We start from the raw sequence: 23,241 nt of genomic DNA, 5'->3' as shown, positions 1-23,241 counted from the left end.
ATTGCACAGAAAAAATAGCAAGCCATATTTACGGAACAACCTGATTTCCCAAATCTGTTCAGGGTTGTCACTTTTGCTGTCCGTTTCGGCCACTTCAGCATTTACAGAAAGAGTATTCTCCGTTATGAACGCAAAGTGGCTGGACGACGGGAATAAACCTTCATTGAAACTAATTAATAATGAACTTTCAGTTTACTTAAATCTTTGTTTGCCATCTTTAGAGGCTATTAATGTATTTAAGAGCGACAGCAATTTGTTACTGGCTGCTAGGTTTAACAAAAAATTTGTTTTTAAAAACAAAAGATAAAATACTTTATTTTTATGCAGAGTACTTTTTTTTGAACCTTTTAGTCGAGAAATACTTAATGTAAAGCCTGAAAAGGTGGCAACCCTACCTGTATCCCTCAATTGTCTATCGATAACTAATAATCAAAGTTCAAACTTCATTTTATTACTATTGTTTGAGCTTTATTTCATTTAGAAAAAGCTCAAGAAAACCGCCAGTGTGTTTCGTATTCAAAACGGTACCTACAATACGTAATCTACAAATACAAATGGCGAATATTTTTCACACAGATAGAAACTAGAGCCGAACCCCTGCTTGAGGCGGATTATGAAGACGATGCAGATTTAACAGGAGACTACCAAAACATAAAAACAGAGGGGTTGGATTTGGACTTAGAAGTCGCGCATACCGTAGACGACCCTAGACCTCTAGATGACACCCTGTACGACCCNTAGCTGCGACCCGGAAAACCCGAAAACCAGTTTACAATTTCTGCAAGTTAACTTTATTTGAAGTTGGCATGTACAAATTGTAAAATCAGTTAGAAAAATCGTAGACAGCCAGAACAATACTCATACTTAGCCCCTAATTAACCGATGACGGTGCAGTCTACTAAAAACCATGAGGTTCAAAATAGCGTCATTTTTCTAACTTGACGGCTCTACAATATCGGCTGAGATTATAGTAGACACTCTAAACCAGGCTTGAAAGTTGCTTTGAATATTCCGCAAATTAACCGTGAAAGCCAAAAATAAGCCACGACTTGGAAAACTCGAAAACCAGTTTTTATGCTAATTTTAAAAGAAATTTCGTTTTTTTTTTTTAACTCAGTTCATTTACAATCTGACCAGGAGAGACAATAGATAAATCTTGTATCAACAGTAAAACACTTTTTTCACATAGTTTTAGTTAGTTAGGAAAAATCATAAAGAATAGTCTNTAGTGCCTTTTGGGCGCGCTTAGTCGACATAATCACGTTATCCACATCGTTGCTTTTCAAACGTAATAGAATTCGTTTTATGTTTATGCAACGCGCTGATTGAGCTTCGAGCCCGGAACGCCCGCTTATCTACCGCTACCGCGTGCGCGGCTCTGCGGTGAAAGTGAATGAGCTCTAGGTATACATACACTCGCTGGTTTCCAAAGTGCCTGAAAATTTAGTGTATTGTAGTTACCCACGCCTGCGAAGTAACTCGAAAGTAGTCGTTACTTCGTACAAAAGCATAAATAAACCTTCGTCAGAAATGAACATAATTATTATCGCATTATCATAATAAAATACTTGAATGTGCAGTTTTTGCAACGCCGATATTCGATCGTAGTACGTTATTTATATGAAGTTCCAATTTTTGTTTTCAAAATAGCTTTACTTTTGAATCTGTACGGTCCAACAATCGCTACCCTTACATATTTCTGCAATAATTTTTTATATCCTTGTCAGTTTCTAATTACATTCGTCAAAATAGTTAACGATGTAAAACATTAGCCAATACAAGAGCCTTAAGACTTAATTTTTATTAAACCATTACATCATATACATAAGTATTAAAATATAATTTTCATTAAACATTCGTTTCATTGTTTTAGGCGCTTTAGTTTCTTTTGAACTGTACGGCNATGTACATGTGCATGTATGCATATCTCCACCTACGAGCTTCAGACACATTCGGAGCCGTGTTGCGCTCTTTCATGTTTGCGCTCGTCAGTAGTGCCTTTTGGGCGCGCTTAGTCGACATAATCACGTTATCCACATCGTTGCTTTTCAAACGTAATAGAATTCGTTTTATGTTTATGCAACGCGCTGATTGAGCTTCGAGCCCGGAACGCCCGCTTATCTACCGCTACCGCGTGCGCGACTCTGCGGTGAAAGTGAATGAGCTCTAGGTATACATACACTCGCTGGTTTCACTGTATCTATCTATCTACACTCCACTATCCCATATTGGAACTTAATACGAGGTATGCCCCAAAAATAATAAGGGTAAACAAATGTATAAGCAAAAATTGCATGCAATTTAACACGTTTACAACGTACTACGTTCTGTATAATGGAAGCAAAAGGAAGGTAGCGAACGTTTCTAAAATTTACAATTTACGCAGCTGTAACTCCAGAGATTCCCCTTGCTGTCTATAAATCCATTATCACAAGCTTCTCATTCGGAAGGTTGGTTGGACACGCACCTTCTTCCTTATCATGTGCTAATTTTCGCATTTCTCCGAAACCTAGAACGTAGCTTTCATATTTGCAAGCCGCAATAAATTATCTGTGAGAATGGATGTATCTTCTTCTACTTGGAACTGTAGTCATTTAGTCAGTTAGGAAATGCTTCATGAGTAGTACAGACAATGAAAAGAGATAACCGAATGGCAGTAAGCGGTGCAACGGTTAAAGGTTGCTTATGTTCTCAAAAGATCAGGGTCGGCTTTCTATCTGCAAATTATGTTTTTAAACAAGCGTATTTGCTTTCCTAAGTTCCTAAGAATGTTGAACTTTCTTTAAAGTACCTTACTGGCAACATGTTCAAATTCTGTTTGTCTACAATTGGTAGGTATAATGTTATTCCTTTTTCTTTATTAGTGTCCGCTGCAATTCTTACCTGGCATCTCTTTTCTATGTTTACGATTTTCCCTATAACGTCCGTCATGAGTAAACGTAGGCGTTCTGTCAGCAATGGCTCTAGTCTAGTTAATTAGTTTAAAGAAGAAAGTAAATGCGATAGTTTTACTGCGGATTGTGACAATTTTGAACGTCTCAACTATAGTGTAGGTGTGTCGTCTTGACTCCTGTTTCTATTCTAATATGTCTCTAACTCGTCCTTCGTGTTTCAGAAGGTGATCTCTACCACACCATCTCTTATTTTGCTTACTGACCTCAAATACCTCCTCATTTCTAACCATTTATATTTTTATCCTCAAGCTTATGTTGTCCTTGGGAAATAATGTTCTCACCAACTCTAACGATTTTGACGAGCGTTATGAGGTAAACAATTCTGAAAATAATCTTCTGTAAGGCTGCTTAAATCCGTCGTTACAGATTTTAGGATGTTTTACAATACTCACAAAGAGTCAGTCCCTTTCGTGTGTGGTTTTAGCGTAACCAATAAAAGAGCACATGGAGGTCACATTGGGACTGTAGGGTGTTTGTGAAAACATCTTAAGGCGAGCTTTTAAAACGTTATTTCGATTTGAGTTTATCTTAACTTGAAGTTAGCTGTAGTGGGAAGAACTTAAATTAATTTCTCATTAATGTTTGATAATTTTTATCAAATGCCTCAAATGATGTAGATTGTAGAACACGCATCTGAGCAGTTTGAATAATTGTACATCTTTCCAGGATAAACTTTAGTGATGAGGACTGTCCCAGTCTTGGCCTTGGTCTTAGTCTTACTTGTTTGGTATTGGTCTTACTCTTGCTCTTGTTTTGATCTTGTTAAGGTAGTCTCGGTTTTGGTCTTGCTGATGTAGTCTCATTCTTGGTTTTAGTCTTGGTCTTGTTCGTTCGGTCTTGGTGTTGGTCTTGCTAGTATAGACAGTCTTGGTCTCGGTCGTGCATTTTCGCAAGACCAGGGCCAAGACTGCAAGACCAATTTTGCTCATCACTAATAAGCTTCTTTCATCTGGATGAACCTAATACCTACTTAATGATTGCAATATGTTGCTCAATGGATACTCCCTTTTTTACTTATGCCGAGCGCACAAAACACGGCCGAAACTCTATAGATATGTATTTTATACATCGAATATGATTTAGCTAGCTACAGTCAAAATTTTTTCATGATAAATTCCCCGTGGCTATCCCGAAGGGGTTCCCTATTGTTTTGTACCTTTGGATCACACCTTGTACTAATTATTCGTAACAACAACTTGGTAAATAAACCAACAAACGTGCACAATATCGCATACACCCGCTAAGCGTATGTACAGTGTTATAACATGGTACAATCAACTGTGTTGCAGTTGGGTTAGTTACTATCTCATAGTCTGCTCATGTTTGAGGTAATGTATTGTTATTGTATTTACGGAACCAACATGTCTTATGTTTGCGTGTTGTAATTTATTACTTGTTACAGTGGTGGATGCTGTTACATCTCATATGAAGTGGTTTTATATAGTAAACACGGTGTTGCAGATCCTCTTCTTTTTAGCCATTTCTGTCAGTCTCTTCAATCAGTAATTCGATTGTTTACTAGTACTGTTTAATTTGATATTACTTTAAAATAAGTTAACAATAAAACGCAGTAATTATTTTTAAAATCGATTTTCAATCTTTTCAATTGGAATATCTTTAGAAACAATTATTCGAAGTCCCCCGTTATGGCGGATGTCCGCCATGTTGGTTATTTTGTGGCGTCGTCTATACCACGCCATCCTTACTAAGAATGAGTGCATCGCATCCAAGTGTAGAAGTGGTGGAAAGGAATAAAAATATACAAACTCATGAGAAACGTAACCCTATAATTGTAGCTTTTTCCATAATGCAGGAAAAAAGGCATATATATATATGTATATTTAGTAATTTATCAAGTGAGTCTACATCGCAATTTGAAACATTTTGAAAAGGAAATCGTATCTTTATTTATTGTTTTTATCTAGTAATTTATTGTTGTTTTGTACAAAACTGCTTTTGTAATTTGTCAAACGTAATTTGTTTGATTGCGCAATTTGAATAACTATTTATCATGTTATGGGACACGTTTTTCACGGATATTACAAACAATGAAATTCAAAATTGTATATTTAGTGGAACTTGTAACATTAAGAAGGAGTTCCTCAAAGCTTTGAATTAGCATGGAATGAGTTGAAAGAAATTTTTTCGCAATAAAATATTCTTTAATCTCCATTTGGATTTGATGATTACTGAAACGTTTAGGGAAAGGATAAGGGACTTACTAAAGGAGGAGAACCAATTCCCGGACCATGACCATCAAAGTCAAATATGTAACTCTGTTCTTTACTAAAAATTGAATAGGTAATTTTAATTTCGTATAAAGTGTAAATGTGAATCAAATTCTTCAATATTGGTGGATCTCTGATACTTTTTTTAATAATTGGCTTGTTTATTAGTTCCTCACTAAGGAGTTATTAGTGGTTTTTACAAATCTCGATCAATTTCAAATAGATTTTGCGATTTGCAGTTAATGTAAGGCGCTCTATATCGGAAACGCTGTATTGGATGATTATCCTATTTGGGAAAAGTATCTCTTACAAGATTATGATATTCGTGAAATTATAAGAAGAGTGACGTTATTTTAATTTTTGTGTGGATGTTTTTGCTCCGTGACGCCACTGGTTGGGATCGTTGGTCGTCACCGTTTAGAAGAAAACAGTTCCGAACGAATAATTCGTATAATGTCTTGTAGTTGGCGTAGACAAAGGAAGGTGGGACAGCTAAGCGTGGCGAAGACTTTTCATAATTCATGCCGTTGTAGTGCATGAATACAGATCGTGGGCCACATAAGAAAGCTGATGGCACTAGTAGGGCGAAGTAGTATTTGCATAAATGGGGTTAGTTCTCGATTGCGTAACATAATCCGCTTGCTGCATTCATCGGTGCCATTCTCGCGGAGAGAAACCAACGGGCGAACGCATCATTATTTATTAATTTATAACAAGGATGCTGAACTTGTAGGCGTGGACCGTTCACTCTCACTGTCGATTAGGTCAACGTGCACATATTTTAATAATATTTGAATTGTTTATCGGCCCATTAATTATCATCATACAATACAACGCAGAGGATTGCGTTTGCACTGTTTTTTTCAAGCTGATCGAAAATTTCTTTTGTTGGTTTTATTGCCTCATCATTATAAGGTCGTCAGTCCTTAGACACGACGACACGTTGGACACGCACCTCCACTCTTTCCTTTCGTGAAATTTCCCTAAAACTAGAACATCACACATCCTTAACTATTTGTTCTCTTGTTCTTTCAAATAGCTTTTCATTTCTAACTTTATATATCCACGGTATTGTCATCATTATAAGGTCGTCAGTCCTAAGACTGGTTGGACACGCACCTCCACTCTTTGCATTCGTGAACTAATCTTCGCATTTCCCTAAAACTAGAACAATCCACATCCTTAACTATTTGTGAACAGTAATCTAATCTAGGTTTACCTCTACTCCTAGTTCTACTTCTAACATGTCTCTGACTAGACCGTACCTGAGACGGTGTCCCATCATCATCATCATCATCATCATAAGGTCATCAGTCCTAAGACTGGTTGGACACGTACCTCCGCTCTTTCCTATCCTGAGCTAAACTTCGCATTTCCCTAAAACTAGAACAGCCCACATCCTTAACTATTTGCGAACAGTAATCTAATCTAGGTCTACCTCTACCCCTCCTAACTCCTGTTTCTGCCTCTAATATGTCTCTGACTAGACCTTCATGCCTGAGAAGGTGTCCTACCAACCTATCTCGCCTATTTTTTATTGACTTCCATAGAGTCCTCTGTTCTCCTATTCTTTCCAATACCTCTTCATTTCTAACCTTTTCTACCCACGATATCCTCATCATCCGCCTATAACACCACATTTCGAACGCTTCTAACCTTTTCTTTTCCGCCGCTCCCACTGTCCATGTTTCGCACCCGTACAACGCCGTGCTCCAAACATACACCTTTAACAACCTTTTTCGAATTTCTAAATTAACCGTTCGCGAGCATAGAAGTGAGTTCTTTTTATTAAAGGCGACACGACCCTGCGCTATCCTCTGCTTTATATCCCTACTACTCCTTCCATCCTCACTTATCTGACTTCCTAGGTATCTAAAATCAGCCACTTCTTCTAATTTTTCGTCTCCTATCTTTATATTCGCTCTTTCCCTACTTTTTCTTCCCTTGCATATCAGTATTTTAGTTTTACTTTTATTTATTTTCATACAGTACTGATCTGTCAGTACCGCTACCATTTTATTTGAAGCTATCTCTAGGTGGATAGAAGTGACTTCTTTTTTATAAAGACAACTCTAAAAAAAATGTACGAAACCCTCACAGAAACTGCAAAACTGAAGATCTTGGAAATAATTGAACCATTCTATCAGTCAAGTGCCTTCACTGACTAGTCTGTTCTGTGATCATAAACATTAAGCAAGAGTCTCAGTAAATAAGAAAAATTTTCGGAAGTGGGTCCAATATTCCAAAGATTAAAACAAGTTTAATTGAGATGGTATGAACATATCATGACAGCTACAGATTGGGTTTTTGAAACCTTACTCTTTTTTTCCGTTTGTTAGTTGTCCTTTGCTGGCAATATCTTCAGTGGTGCTTTGGCAAAATTCCAAGTATTACAACTAAAAGTCGACCCAAAAAAGGCATAAAACTGAATAAAAATGCAAGTAGTAATTTATTTTCTGAACTACCAATAAATATATAGTTTTATTGCTGCCCAACCGGATAGAAAAAAATGATTAACAAGAACAAAGATAAATTTTTAACTGTATTACAATGGATACAAATTAGATCAAAAAATTGTCATAAATAGTGAAATAACGTGGTGAACAACATCAGTGTTGACCAAGAACTTAATTGTTCTGCTGGGTGTAAAAATTGTTTAGTTTGAGTCTTCCAAGTTACAGACTAGTATTTTTGTTTCTACTTTCTTTGATTTTGAATAATTCGGTTATTTATAAGAATGTTGCAAGGTTTTTAGAAATAGCAAAAACGTTGAGAATTGCAGTTGTTTTAACAGAAATAAATCAGTAATGTGAGAGTGTGAAATAAGTATATATTAGCGTATGCAATTTTTGCCTGCTCCATTTGGGTCAGTTATACAAAAATATAAGCATGTTGCCCGTTAAAAATAAAAACTACCTTGGCAAATTTTCAAACGATTACTTATGTAGACGACCATGAGTATTTTGTATCGAAATGTTCTTGGAAGTAAATGATATATATTTATATTTTTCATTTTTTTTTTAATTGTTGGTTTATGTAAATTACTGTTTTTGAAATAAATTTGCATTTTTACACGAACATTAATTATAACTGTTATTGGACAAACGATTCGTTTAGAACGAACAATTAAACAGAACAACACAATACCGATACTAAATTATCAGTAGAAATGAATTGTTACAGGTGCATTGAAATAGAAATTTGTTTACAATAATCGTATAATATTCTTTTAATTAACGTGTTAAATTTAACGTACATTTTTATTAAAACGTATTTGATGAGGTTTAAAATTAGCTTAGTAAAGTACTATAATTGGAAATGTTGCTTGCTTAATCCAAAAAAAAAATATGTCAAAGAATGTTCGAGCATCAGTTGTTCAAAATTTTTGAAAATACATTAATCGCAGTATTCCCCAATATGTTTTCTACTCAGTTTTGCAAATACTATTGTACTATATTTTACTCGCCTGAAAAGGCCGATGAAAGGCAAGCATTTTGAGACAACAGAGGGGATCCAAGCAGCATGCACTGCGGCTCTTAAGGCTATTCCGGAGAATGCCTTCCGTGACGCCTTCAATACTTGGGAATCGCGCTGGCAGCGCTGCATCGACGCAGAAGGAGCCTATTTTGAAAGTTTTTAAAGGATTGTAACGATTGGCTCAATATTTTTTTTTAATCGACTCAGTCCTATTACTTTCCGGACAACCCCTGTATGCGCGTAGACAAGAAATCTTTGGTACAATTTTATTGTCACTAGTGTGTGCTAGGTCGTCTCGTCGACGTTAGAAGTTTTCTATTAATAATAACTAATATAATTTTGGAAAAAGTTTATATTCTATCCAGTCTAATGTTTAATGAAGGTAGTCGACGGAAAGAAAATACGCCAAAATGTTCTGTTTTTATTTTTTTCTGTTAAAAGGTATAATGTAGTTAAATTTGTAGGTACACAAGCAAATATGGAGAAAGCGTGGCTTAAACGTGAGCATATTAACAGTCAAGTGTTATCAATTTAAGTCGATGTACCTTAAGTAGGTGTTNATACACAGTGTGTCCCAAAAATAACCGAACTTTTTGGATATAGCATAAAATACACATTATGTTATCTTTGAAAGTTATTATTTATTCAAAATAGGTTCCATTAGACTCAATACAACGTTTGGAACGATCAACCAGCGCATGCATAGATTTTTTTATGTCATTTATAGGAATGTTCTTCAGCACCTCGGTTACAGCTGCTTGAATGGCTGGGATATCATCATAAAATGCTCCTTTCATCTTGGTTTTCAATTTTGGAAATAGGAAATAGTCACATGGTGATAAATCAGGCGAATACGGAGGGTGGTTGATGAGAGAAATCCGTTTTTTCATCAAAAATTCGTTAACTCTTTTGGTCTTGTGAGGTGGTGCATTATCGTGTAGTAAAAACAGCTGTTTTCCTGCTGGATATTCAGGTCTAACACGACCAATTCTTTTCCACAAACGATGTAAAACGCCCAAATAGTATTCTCCATTAACAGTTCGACCTTCTGGAACAAATTCCTTGTGGACAATACCCTTCGAATCATAAAAAGTAATCAACATTGTCTTGAATCGAGACTTCTGAAAACGCAATTTTTTTGGTTTTAGCTCGCCTTTGGACTTCCATTCAGCAGATTGACGCTTAGTTTCAGGGTCACTCATCACCAGTTATGATCGAATCAAGAAAGTCTGGATCGTTTTCAGCAGTTTTAACAATGTCTTTGCAATGCTCCACACGAGCGATTTTTTGGTCCTCATTTAATTCATGTGGAACAAAACGCGCACAGACCTTTCTTTTACCCAAATCTTCAGTTAAAATTCTCAAAATAGTGTTTTTACTCGTATTTAATTCCTCAGCCAACATTCTCGTAGTAAAATTTGCATCGATACCAATGATTTCACGGACTTTTTCCAATAATTCAGCACGATTACTAGCTTCTGGACGACCTGGCCTTAGGTCGTCATTTAAATCCTCACGACCATTTTTAAATCGTGTAAACCACGTATAAACTTGAGTACGACTCATACAATCATCACCATAAACTTTTTTCATCATTTCGTATGTCTCAGCGAATTTCTTTTCAAGTTTAAGACAAAATTTTATATTTTCTCCTTGTTCCATTTTTGTTTTGTAACATTAGTACACTTTTTCTTTTATTGAAATGGCTGTAACTTTGACATCTGTCATCTGATTTAAATGAATTTTGCTGCGTTTGAAAGAGGATGAATGTATCTTTTTAATGCTGCAAATTTGCAATAGATGGCACTGCATGTTGTATGATTTAAATATAAAGTTCGGTTATTTTTGGGACACACTGTGTAGTTAGGCCAGTTCTTGGACCATATTCGGTTTCTCCGTTGTAAAATACATCGAAATTGATTACCCTGCTTTTTTCGAAACCCCCACCATGCCGGATTAAAAGGGAAACTCTGATTCATTTTTCAACCGCGGACTGGAATCACGTTCCAGAGCTATCTTACAATTAGCAGATTCAAATCACTCTTTACTTCTGTTTGTGCTTCTAATATGACTTTAACCTAGTCGTTCATATGTTAGATTGTTCCCTATCATTCTATTTCTTCTTTTTGTTGTCTTATTCTTTCCAGTACGCCCTCGTTTTCGATTTTAATTGTGTTTAATAGAATTAATTGTCTACTAGATAGTTACTTAATTATGTTTTTCGTTATCAATTACCCATTAAAATAATTGCACACAAATTGTAATAAACAGTAAGCTAGCTTCATACATTATTAATTATGCTTTATATACACGGAAGCAGGCATTTTACAAAAGAGTTGAATATGTTTTATATTAATATATAACATTTAACACGTGTTATAGGGCGTTATAATACAATAACGATATGCCCGAACCCATGTTTACATTCTTTTCCATAATATTTACCACTATCTAACCGTACTGTATGTCTAGTTATGTATGAGCATATACATATCATGTACTTACCGGGTACTTAAGTATATAAATGTATTTATGTCGTTGCTAATTGCGAAGTAGAAACCTTCTACCCTACTCTGACATATGTAACATTAAATTAATTATATCTCAGTCTTTATATACGCGCTTCTAATTGTAGAACATGTTTTATAATTGGTAATTCAAAAATAACCACATTTCAGATGAACGAATGGTGCATTTCTATTAAACCACCCTGTATTTCATTGTCATGAGGTCGTCCGTCCTAAGACTCATTAAAGTAATCTTCGCATTTCCCTAAAACTAGAACAACTTACATCCTTAACTATTTGCGAACATATTCTAATCTAGGCCTTCCTCCACCCCTCTTAACTCCTGTTTCTGCCTCTAATACGTCCCTGATTAGACCTTCATGCCTGAAAAGTTGTCCTACCAACCTATCTCGCCTATTTCTTATTGACTTCCATAGAGTCCTCTCTTTTATTATTTCTAATACTTCGGTAGAGGTCTAGATGATGGCCCCCCGAAGGGGGTGGGGGGATCGAAAGAGGCGGTCTCCCCCACCACTGTACCATGAAAAGTTCGTGGCGGTCTCGCCCCCATAAAAAGTTATGGAGGTTCAAAGTTAATAAATATGCCAATTTTTATACATTTCTAGGCATGTAAATATTTATATAGTCATTCTTAAACAATATTCAAAGGTTCAACTAATGAAAAATACATAAAAATATTGAGAAATTTATATAAAACATTATTTAAATATCTTTATCAATAGGGTAGGTTAGGTTAGGTTAGGTTATCGGGTTTTGTTCAAGTGGCCACCCTCTTTCGATCCCCTACCTCCACCCGCTTGAAAATAATGTTTTTATTAAATTGTATTTGAATTATAGTGTATGAAAATTGTCAAAATAATCAACTTTCAACCCCCAGGTGACCACCCTCTTTCGATCCCCCCTACCCTCTTTCGATTCCCCTACCACCACCCCCATATAACCCCCATAACTTTTTATGGGGGTGAGACCGCCACGAACTTTTTATGGTACAGTGGTGGGGGAGACCTCCTCTTTCGATCCCACCCACCCCCACCCACGAAAGGGGGCCATCATCTAGACATTCACCTTTCATTTTCAAGTACAACAATTCGTAGAAAATTTTATATTAGGCACTATTGAGTGATTTGGACGGTTTTATAAACACTTAAATTATATCAACAACATTGCCTAATTAGGTATTATTGTTACAATTTATAAAAATATCCTTCAACAGATTTGATATAATTCGCCAAATTCTTTTCCTTTTTTCAGTATTTAACTATCGTCATAAAGAACGCAAACGTCTCTCGCAACAGTTCTTGGTAAACAGTGAGTTGACATCAGATGATTAATGACATGCGTCTTCTGAAATCCCCTATACGAGCATTCCGGACATCCGAAGCAAGGCTTTTTGCCACACTCGTATTTTTTATGTCTCGTTAGAGTTGATTTTACCAAATATGCTTTCGGGCATTTATCACATCTGAATTTTTTCGGTAAAAATTGGGGTAAAACTGAAAATAGGACCATGTTAATAAATCTATAGCAGTACATCGATCTCGTCATCGTTAAGAGGAAGGTACATCTACTGTTAATCGTAAGTTACATTTACTGGAGTCTATTACAGTAAGTTTTAAGATTTTTGTTTCCCTATAATATAAAACAATAGACTATCAAAAATGATGCACGTTTAATATTTAAATGCGTGTCCTTATAATGTTCCCTCTTCATGTTAGGCTAACCGAAACTTGCACCAACTCAATACGAATCATTCGTATCCGAAGTGCGAACGCTGGCTTCCCTTTTGCAAACGCGTCCGAACCAAACGTTGGCGTTACCAATAGTCAACGCTAGCCAACGATACGCTGACCGATAAATTCCTCAATCACTCTAAATTATACAGGCAATCAAAGTAATAATACATGCGGGAACATATAATATAATTTTGCATTATTTTTTATAAAAATTATATTTCTGTTTCTTTTACATACATGTGTTATTTGCAAACAGTAATTATAGGTATGCTAAATTGTGTCTAGATAACATATGTCTATGTAAGCTATGATTTCGAGCAGCNCGGACTTTTTTGTAGACCTTTTTAAGGTGTACAATACTGCAGTATATTATTTTGATCTATCTCGTAGGGTTCAGCCAGCGTTTGCAATGTAAGCGCAAAAAAATGTGTTTATTTACGACATCACATTACAAACCTCTAAAATTATCAGTGTTTCTCTACTATATTATGCATGTAGTATACATATAAACCATCCTTTTGAATTACTCTATCTATTAAAAAAAAACGCATTAAAATCCGTTGCGCAGATTTAAAGATCTAAGCACACATAGGGACAGACTGCGGGGGAAATAGCAACTCGCATGAAACGAACTTACCCTACCGTGCGTAAAGAAGTTTCACTTCAAAAAGTGAATTTATGGATGTTAAATAACATTACATCAAGATAATGAGAAAAAATTTGTTACTGCTGTCACACCCTCACCGGGAATCGAACCCGGGTGTCTGGTTTATGCACCAGTGTTCTGGCCACTAAGCTACTTGAATATCGAGTTATGAATAGTTGTAATTAACCCAATTTTTTTTTTTTTCATTTCTAATTGTATTGTATCTATTTTGAACAACTGCATCTTCCAACTAACTTTACAATCAAAAAATTGCGAAATTTGAAACTGGGATGGAATAAAAAAAGATGCAAAGAATTCTATGAATGAGATTTCTATATTTGCTAATTGGCTGCGTAAATTCTAAGAAGGATCTAAATAATGTTGAAGACTGCAACTATTTCGTTTTTCTTTTGTTACAGGAAGGAATGAACTTATCGCCCGCTACATCAAACTTCGAACTGGGAAAACGCGCACACGAAAACAAGTTAGTTCACACATTCAGGTACTCGCAAGGCGAAAATTGCGCGAAATCCAGGCAAAATTAAAAGTGGTAAGTGTTTCTTATAATTATTGAACATTTTAAACGAAGGTAGACCTAATAATTCGTAGAAATTCTATCCAAAAGTAGATGTACATTTAATGTCTTTTTTAAAGCATTTTTGCGATCCAATAATAACAATATTATTATTTAGTACAAAAGGTTGACTATTTTCTTTAATAATTATTGCGTAACGCATACATACCTTAACCTCTATGTCCTCCCACATAACAAGGACCGTAACGCCAGACTGAACCCCCCCCCCACTTCAGTTCGTGTACGTAGTTTATGGATAGTCCCATGAAATTGAATTTCTGTATTAATCCCGGACAAACAAACACATAGATAGACAGAAAAACATGCTGTTCCAATTCGGGTCTAAAGGCCGTCGTGTGTTGGAATTGCTTCCTAACGTTTCGCTGGTACAAGGGGTGATCTTCTTCAGAAATCCTTCCATTTCCAGTATCAGAGATGGAAGGACGAGAGCCTTTAGACCCGAATCAGAACAACATCAGTTCTTCTACTGGGCACGAAATCATTTAACAATTTTGAGCTGGGGCTGCAACATAGAGAAGAAAAAAAAGTACACTGTCACCGCTACTTTTTAATCTGCACATCGAAGACGCGATCAACATCATTAAAGACAGTACAACTGTAGGGATAGATATACAGGGGTAAAAGATTGGTATTNAATTCAAAAATAACCACATTTCAGATGAACGAATGGTGCATTTCTATTAAACCACCCTGTATTTCATTGTCATGAGGTCGTCCGTCCTAAGACTCATTAAAGTAATCTTCGCATTTCCCTAAAACTAGAACAACTTACATCCTTAACTATTTGCGAACATATTCTAATCTAGGCCTTCCTCCACCCCTCTTAACTCCTGTTTCTGCCTCTAATACGTCCCTGATTAGACCTTCATGCCTGAAAAGTTGTCCTACCAACCTATCTCGCCTATTTCTTATTGACTTCCATAGAGTCCTCTCTTTTATTATTTCTAATACTTCGGTAGAGGTCTAGATGATGGCCCCCCGAAGGGGGTGGGGGGATCGAAAGAGGCGGTCTCCCCCACCACTGTACCATGAAAAGTTCGTGGCGGTCTCGCCCCCATAAAAAGTTATGGAGGTTCAAAGTTAATAAATATGCCAATTTTTATACATTTCTAGGCATGTANTATAGAACAGAGGATAGCGCAGGGTCGAGTCGTTTGAAAGGTTTGAAATGTGGTATTACAGACGAATGATGAGGATACTGTGGATATAGAAGGTTAGAATTGAAGAGATATTGGAAAGGATAGGAAAGCTGAGGACTCTATGGAAGTCAATAAGCAATAGGCACAATAGATTAGTAGTCAGAGACATGTTAGATGCAGAAACGGAAGTTAGGAGGGGTAGAGGTAGACCTATATTAGATTACTGTTCGCAAATAGTTAAGGATGTGGGTTGTTCCAGTTTTAGGGAAATGCGAAGATTAGCTCAGGATGGGAGAGAGGACAGATGCGTCCGACTGACGACCTTATGATGATGATGATGATGATGTTCTAAGTAAATAATTGAATNTATATATATAGGAAACGAAAAATTAGAAGAACTGGCCGATTTTAGGAGTAGTAGGGATATAGAGCAGAGGATAGCGCAGGGTCGAGTCGTTTGAAAGGTTTGAAATGTGATATTACAGACGAATGATGAGGATACTGTGGATAAAGAAGGTTAGAAATGAAAAGATATTAGAAAGGATAGGAAAATTGAGGACTCTATGGAAGTCAATAAGCAATAGGCGCGGTAGGTTAGTAGTCAGAGACATGTTAGATGCAGAAACGGAAGTTAGGAAGGGTAGAGGTAGACCTAGATTAGTTTAATGTTCTCAAATAGTTAAGGATGTGGTTTATTCCAGTTTTAGGGAAATGCGAAGATTAGCTCAGAATGGGAAAGAGGACAGATGCGTCCGACTGACGACCTTATGATGATGATGATGATGATGTTCTAAGTAAATAATTGAACTGCTGGTTCAATATTAAAATCAGCAACAGCATGTGCTTCAGATCCATCAACTTTTACGCATTGAATATAAATTCTGTCTCTTCAATTTTGGGCCCCTCAAATTTTACTGAAACTAAATTAATAACAATTGCTTTAAGAGTTCAATGTTGTTTTCATTATGTATTAAACTGGTGTACTGTGTACATATCTGTCTTATTTTATCTCATGTCGTCTCACGACTGCACAAGCGTTGAGAGTTCGTAAATAAGATATTAAATGCCAGTGATTCTAGAAGTGTGCCAGAAGACAATTTATTACCGTTGATAACGACAATCACGGGTCAAAAGTGCTCCTGTATTATTTTATGGTATTCTATTATTGTAACCGATGACATATAAAACACATGCCCGAATATAGTATCAAATACTGTCACAGTTATTAATATCAAATCGCGGGTGGCCAATCCAATTGTACTCAGGTGCCCAGGTGTTTATTTTTTCGGTAATTCTGAGAAATCGGGAATATCGTACAATGATACAATCCAACTGTCCGTTATATTACTTGTTTTATTAAGCAACTTTAATAGTTAAAAACCGGTCAAGTTCGAGTCAGACTTGCGCACAAACTTGTAGGTTGTTCATCCGCTACGTATTTTCTATTTGTAAAATGCAAAATACATTTTTGGCGTATCACCGATCAAACATTATATAAAATCATTAATGAAAGTTGCTCACATTGACCATTGAAGGTATTAGAAGTTTAAAAAGGGGACAACGAGACATTCTGTGCATGCCCTTTAATTCTTTAACTGAAGAGAGCCCGTAAAATTCTAAACTCCTTAGAAATGGATAATCTAAAATATTGGATCGATGTAGTTTTCCGGGTTTAATGTCATGGTTCATGTAAGTTGAAGTTCCCAATTGATATTAGCACCTACCAAATCACCACTTATCGTACCTTTGGCAAGAAACTACGAAGTTCTATGATTTACGGCAAAACAGCCCGCAAAACAATATCGAAGTGATATGCGCCAGCTGTGTAAAACTGAAAACTACAAGATATCGTGGTGTGCTAATAAATGCGTATAATCCAAAATTCTAAGAAACGATTAGAAAAAGTTATTAGATGAACCCAAAGCTAAAGAAACCATTGAATTCCATTTCTTTCTATTATTACAATGTATAAAAGATCGGAAACAAAATGNTGGATTCCTTTTTTTTCTGTTATAAAAATGTGTAGAAGATCAGAAACAAAATGGGGTTGTAAATATTTTGATGTAAAATGGTTGATGTTGATTTTACGTCAATAAAATTATTTGCAACCCTATTTTAGCTTTGATCTTTCACGCTATTTTGGCATCATTGTCTTTTTTCCAATTAAAACGGGTGACAAAGGCAAATAAAGAAGCATATAGAAGAATTATTTGTTGCTGAACTAAAGAAAGTATAACATAAAGGTAGAAAAACTATATCTCAATAATTTCAAACAGAAAAATATGAATCGTACTCAATCTTCGCAGCTGGTGATCTAATGCAAACACCACTATTAGTCTAGAAAAATTCCAATATTTAAAAAATCAGAAAATGCCTACAAGGTTTTCTTTAAAAATTATTTATACCTACTTAAGTAAATGTAGAAAATTAAGTAAGTGCTACAAAAAAATTTGGTTATAAGGCATTCCTTCTTACTAATTTTATGTTTCTAGGTCAACGGGAAAGACTTCCTTGCGAATGTCAAAATTGCATAAGCGATTGTACTTTTTGATTACCTTAACTTGGAACTTTCATTTTTTCACATCAAAAGGTCATAACAGATGACCAGACGGACAGCGAATCCCATAAGGGTTTCTTTTTCCCTTTTGAGGTACAGAACCTTGAAAACAATGTTGTTACTGCCTCACCGGGTTTCTACTTTTGAATTTCCTTTCTTATTCCTTGTTTTTATCATAAAAGAAAACTACTGTACAAAATCTCAACTATTTAGGTCCAAGGATTTAGCTCGGATGTTGATGAGGCATTGAGTCGGGACTTTTCTTTATAGACACACATATGTAGATAGAAATGAGTTCATTAATCCGTCATAATCAGTAAGAGATTATGATCACTTCATAACTTTTTGCAACCAATGCATCACATTCTCCACTGATCCTTGTTCATCATTGTTTGTTTTTAATGTTTTACTGCATTTAATTAATAGCAGTTGTGTCAGTTTTAATTTTGTTTAATTTTTGTAAAAGAATCAACAACAAATAAATTAAAACCGCCCTGTAAATTTCAGAAATTAGTACCTATTACAAGAATTTTACTTTTTCTTGAATAAGTACTCCAGAAATAGCAAATTGAAATTAATTAAATTTTGGTCCTTAAGGTTTTCCCAAAACGAAATAAATTGCATACTGACTTATTAAGATTATCCTCTGTTAACTTTCTCTTTGCGGAACGTTTTCAGTATTTATTAAAATACTTTTACTTCTTGCGTTAACCATAAAACTGGATTAAAGTACGTGAGAAAAATTATAAAGATATTAACCAAACCGGACTAAATCTTGGGTGTGTTCCGAAATATAACCCAGCATACTGGTCAGTGCTGATGACGTCATGAATTGACGCCATATTGTACTGGTGTGCCACCATATTGTACTGGTGAAACAAGTGTGTCGTAAAAGTATATCAAACGGGCGTGTGTGCTTCAGAGTTTGGACAATTTTTTATTATAATAAACGTTAATAACTTTTGGAGAAAAATTTTTGTAAACGACCACAGACACTATTCTCAATATGGCGTCCATTAGACGTCAACGCACTGGCCAGTATATTTCGGAACGAATCAACAGTATGGCGTCGATTCACGACGTCATCAGCAGTGGCCAGTATACCGGGTTATATTTCGGAACACACCCCTTGTACTAGCTGATAGAAATGATGATGATCCATGTGCTTTAACTTCAATATTCAAATCACTTTTATTTTAAATTGTAAAAGCTTTTTGCACATTTTCAATCACGGTATTATCAAAGAAGCTTGCTGACTATTTCGTCACTTTTATCTCTTTTGTATATAACTACACGAGACGTACAGTGTTGGAAAACAATTGCCGACTTATAGCAGCTTATGTGATCTTTAACTGGAAAGGTCAATAGAAGGCGGAAGTCAAGTAAGAAAAGCAGAAAATGACGACACGTACTAACGCCAACGGCGATGACTACTATTATCGCACTGTGTAATAATGATGATAATACTAATAATAACAGTCCAATTATAATCATGATGATGTGTAGGTTGACTGACTTCTAAACTGGATAGACTATTTGATATTTACAGTAAATTGAACATAATGATAAGCAAAAGTAATGCCGTGATGGACTTGGTCTTGCGTAAGGCGTAGTCCCTTGATCTTATTAGTACATATCGTTATAGTATTTCACCGTACAATTCTGGATCTTTTGTGCAATTTGATCTTACGTATTTTTGGTCAAGTTTTGCAGATATGGTCTAACTGTTAGTCATGGTCTTCCCGAATTATTCGTTTTGGTCTCGCACAATCCAGACTTGATTTTATGTGCACGATTTAATTAGTAACAATCGTGTATATTAGTCTTGTTTTTGATCAAGTTTCATATGGGCATGTTCTTGTTCTTAGCCTTCCTTTTGTATGTCGTATTATTATGGTCTTGCACAGTCTTGTCTTGATCTTGTTTTGGTCAATTTTTACTAACACTAACATGGTCTTGTTCTTAGCCTTCGTTCCCAGTTGAAATCTTTGAGTGTTACACATAGTTAAATCATGATCTACGTTTTGGTCAAGTTTCGTAAACATAATCTTTCTTTTAGCTTTCGTCTTCTAAATTAAGTCTTTTTGATCAGTTAAATATTCATTTTGTCTGTAAGACACGATCAGGAAGAATCGGGTAGCTTGGTCTTGTTTGTCGTTAAGTTTCATGTTCTTGTTCTTAGCTTTCGTTTTGTATGTTGTGTCTTTGTCGTCTTGCACAGACAAGTTTGGATCTTATTTGCAAGGTCTAATAAGCAACAATCGTGTGGTCTGATCTTGTTTTGGTCAGTTTTTGCTAACATAGTCTTGTTCTTAGCCTTCGTTCCCAGATTATATGTTTCAATCTTGCACAATTAAATCGTGATCTAGGTTTTGGTCAAGTTTCGTAGACATAATCTCTCTTTTAGCTTTCGTTTTCTGAATTAAGTCTTTTTGGTCAGTTAAATATCCATTTTGTCTGTAAGACACGATCAGGAAGAATCGGGTAGCTTGGTCTTGTTAATGGTTAATCAAGTTTCGTTTGCATAATCCCTTTCTTGGTCTTAGTCATACAAATAAAATATGTTTAATTACAAATAGACTGTTGATATTAGGGTTCATTAATGCAAGTGTGATTTTACTGGCCAAGATCAAAATCCGAACAATTTTAACTCATGACGAATTGAAAATAAAATATATAAGAGTATTTTGATTTATATTTTTTATTTATGACTCGCATGTATTTTTTGTTTTCCTTTTTTCTAAATGATATCAGAAAAGCGCCTCCATTTCTTTTTCTAACGTCAAACACATAATGCGTTTATCAACATTTGCATTGCTTTTGGTTATTTTAAATCACGAAGCTTAACCGTTACGCTGGTAAAAACTTGGCTTCAAGAAATTTGTTTTACATGCTTCGGTGAATAAGAAAACGACATTCAAGAGTATCTCTCATTGTGTCTCCTAAGCTTTTCTTCTTACATTATTGTCTGTTAACATAAAATTATGCGGTTCGTAGTCATTTTCACGATGTCATTTAAAATTTTTTAGTGATATTACCTTACCTACTAATTGATTCTTCAACCAATTGCAAAAAGATGAAGAAGTGAAAACAAACGGGATATAAATAGTTATTGAAAACAAGTAAAGAGTTCATCAAAGAATCGAACCCCAATTACGAAGGAAATCAAAGACTTTAAGAAATTTTACTTTCAATACCGGTTAATATTTAATTATGTTTAAGCATCAATGCGAAATTGATTTAATTTCTGCAACTACACATTACTATCATAAAAAAATACAACGTGTAAATGTACAACACGCTACTGAAGTGAAACTTCTTCAAACACATAAACATACCGGGATAGGGGTTAAGGAATTGGTCTAATGGTATTATTTGTGCACTAAGCGTCGCACGGTTGCAATGCTGATAGTAAATATACTATACAATGTCTTTATATACAACAATTACAGCTTTTTTGTCTTTAGATAATACAAACCGGCCGGTACCGCCGCAACCGCTATGTCCTTGTATTTTAAGTATGTAACATCTTCGAAAATATTCATTTAAATTACATGCTGTAAAGGGCCATATTGATCTATATTAAATGCACAATGTATTTAAAAGTACTTAATTGGATAAGGATTCATGCTGTATTGCTTAAAATCGCTTCGTAAATAAGCCATTATTTCTCGTAAAAAGTAAAGGATAAAAAATGGTTATTGTGGGTTATCCCTAANTTGAAAATATTTTTTTATTGAATTTCATTTGAATTATAGTGTATGAAAATTGTCAAAATAATCAACCTTCAACCCCCTAAATTTTTATGGGGGTGAGACCGCCGCAATTTTTTTGTGGGGTTTTACTCAGGTGACCACCCTCTTTCGATCCCCCTATCCCCACTCCATAACTTTTTATGGGGGTGAGACCGCCACGAACTTGTTATGGTACAGTGGTGGTGGAGATCTCCTCTTTCGATCCCCCTTCGCGGGACCCCCACCCATCTTCCAGACATTTACCGTAACCTTTTCTTCTCCGCCGCGCCCACTATCCATGTTTCGCACCCGTACAGCGCCGCGCTCCAAACATACACCTTTAACAACCTTTTTCGAATCTACTACTCATTTAAAGTTCAGTTTTAGGACATCCAAAAATACATAATTTGATTATTTTCCTAGTTCACATGACATTAAAACATTAATAACAAAAGTAATAACCAATTTTGATTGCGAATAAAAAATAATTTTGTCCTATTCAGTTGACTTCTTTACCGCCCAACGACTGTGTGTAGGTAGCTGTTTATTTTTGACACTTCATAATTAAAATCGGTCGTATTTTTAACTTGGTCAATAATACGAAAGTTGACCTTTAATTTATGATTGTGCCTTAGCCAAGTGCCGCTGATGTGTATTTTTCATGAGCGTTTCATCGTTAACACCCACGAATGCAATAATTTTGTTCCTAATTTGTTGTAGTATTCGTTTCAAAATCTAAATTGATTCGTCGAACACAATTTCGAAGCAGATTTTGTATTGTTATGAGATGCAAAAATATGCCTGCACACTTGTAACAATAAAAATAACAAGAATTCCTTTTGATAAATTTAATTGTTTAAAATTTCTCAATACTAGACTGTATATACATATCTCAATACGTGATTGATTTTTCATTCAATCTGAATGCCTTTTTTTATTGTTTCTTAGCTTATGTAAGACCCTACTTGGTAGTTCTACTAATGGCGACAATTTATTAATCAGGGTCGTATTGAGAAACAGTTCTAAGAGGGGGGGAGATTGACTTTTCCCTAAATGTTTAACTCCTTAATAATAAAACAACTTCCATGAAAAACCAGTAAATCATACAGATTCTAGTGATTTCCTTTGTAGAAGTAGAAAATACTGTAACTTTCGGAATGAGTTCTCTATGAAACTACGTTTTTCAAAATTTAGCACTTCCAGATTCCAGACATTTTTGGAGAGGCATTAAGGTTAAGTAGATAACATTTCAAAGTAAGCACGCTGCTTTGAAACTTGAGAGGCATTTTTACAGGGTTTTCTTTTTTCGTTATATTTTTCTGATCATCCTTTTTTAATAAAACTAGGGCCAATGCAAAATTAATCAATTTTTGACCCCCATCAAACTTGTGTACGTTGCATTGCTTAATAACAGAAATTCATTTATTGGTTTTCAGAATTATTCTGAAACATTCTACGTATCGCAAATATTTTCCAGTTCTGAAACTATTGCGTAAAAAAAAAACTTTTGGGTGTTTCATTCCCACCAGCCAGTAATTCTGATGGGCGGGCAGTCCCTCCGGACTATGCCGGAAGGTAGGGCGGAAGACCCTCTTCAGCCTGCTTTCAGGAATCGTGGGAATGGGTGGGTGGTGGTTCGGGTGAGAAAGT

At 35.5% G+C, this 23,241-nt stretch overlaps 1 protein-coding gene across 1 annotated transcript in view; it reads left to right on the top strand.

The window, feature by feature from the left end:
- Positions 1–23,241, top strand: part of LOC108743284 (transcriptional enhancer factor TEF-1-like) — a 40,923-nt gene that overhangs the window by 5,336 nt on the left and 12,346 nt on the right. The window contains exon 3 of the mRNA XM_025978052.1: positions 13,986–14,116. Within this exon, the coding sequence (XP_025833837.1) occupies positions 13,986–14,116 (131 nt within the window). The remainder of the gene's footprint in view (positions 1–13,985; positions 14,117–23,241) is intronic.

The sequence above is a fragment of the Agrilus planipennis genome, unplaced genomic scaffold (assembly GCF_000699045.2).
Source record: "Agrilus planipennis isolate EAB-ADULT unplaced genomic scaffold, Apla_2.0 scaffold374, whole genome shotgun sequence".
In the NCBI taxonomy this organism is placed as follows: domain Eukaryota; kingdom Metazoa; phylum Arthropoda; class Insecta; order Coleoptera; family Buprestidae; genus Agrilus; species Agrilus planipennis.
This window is presented reverse-complemented; position numbering and strand designations above follow the sequence as displayed.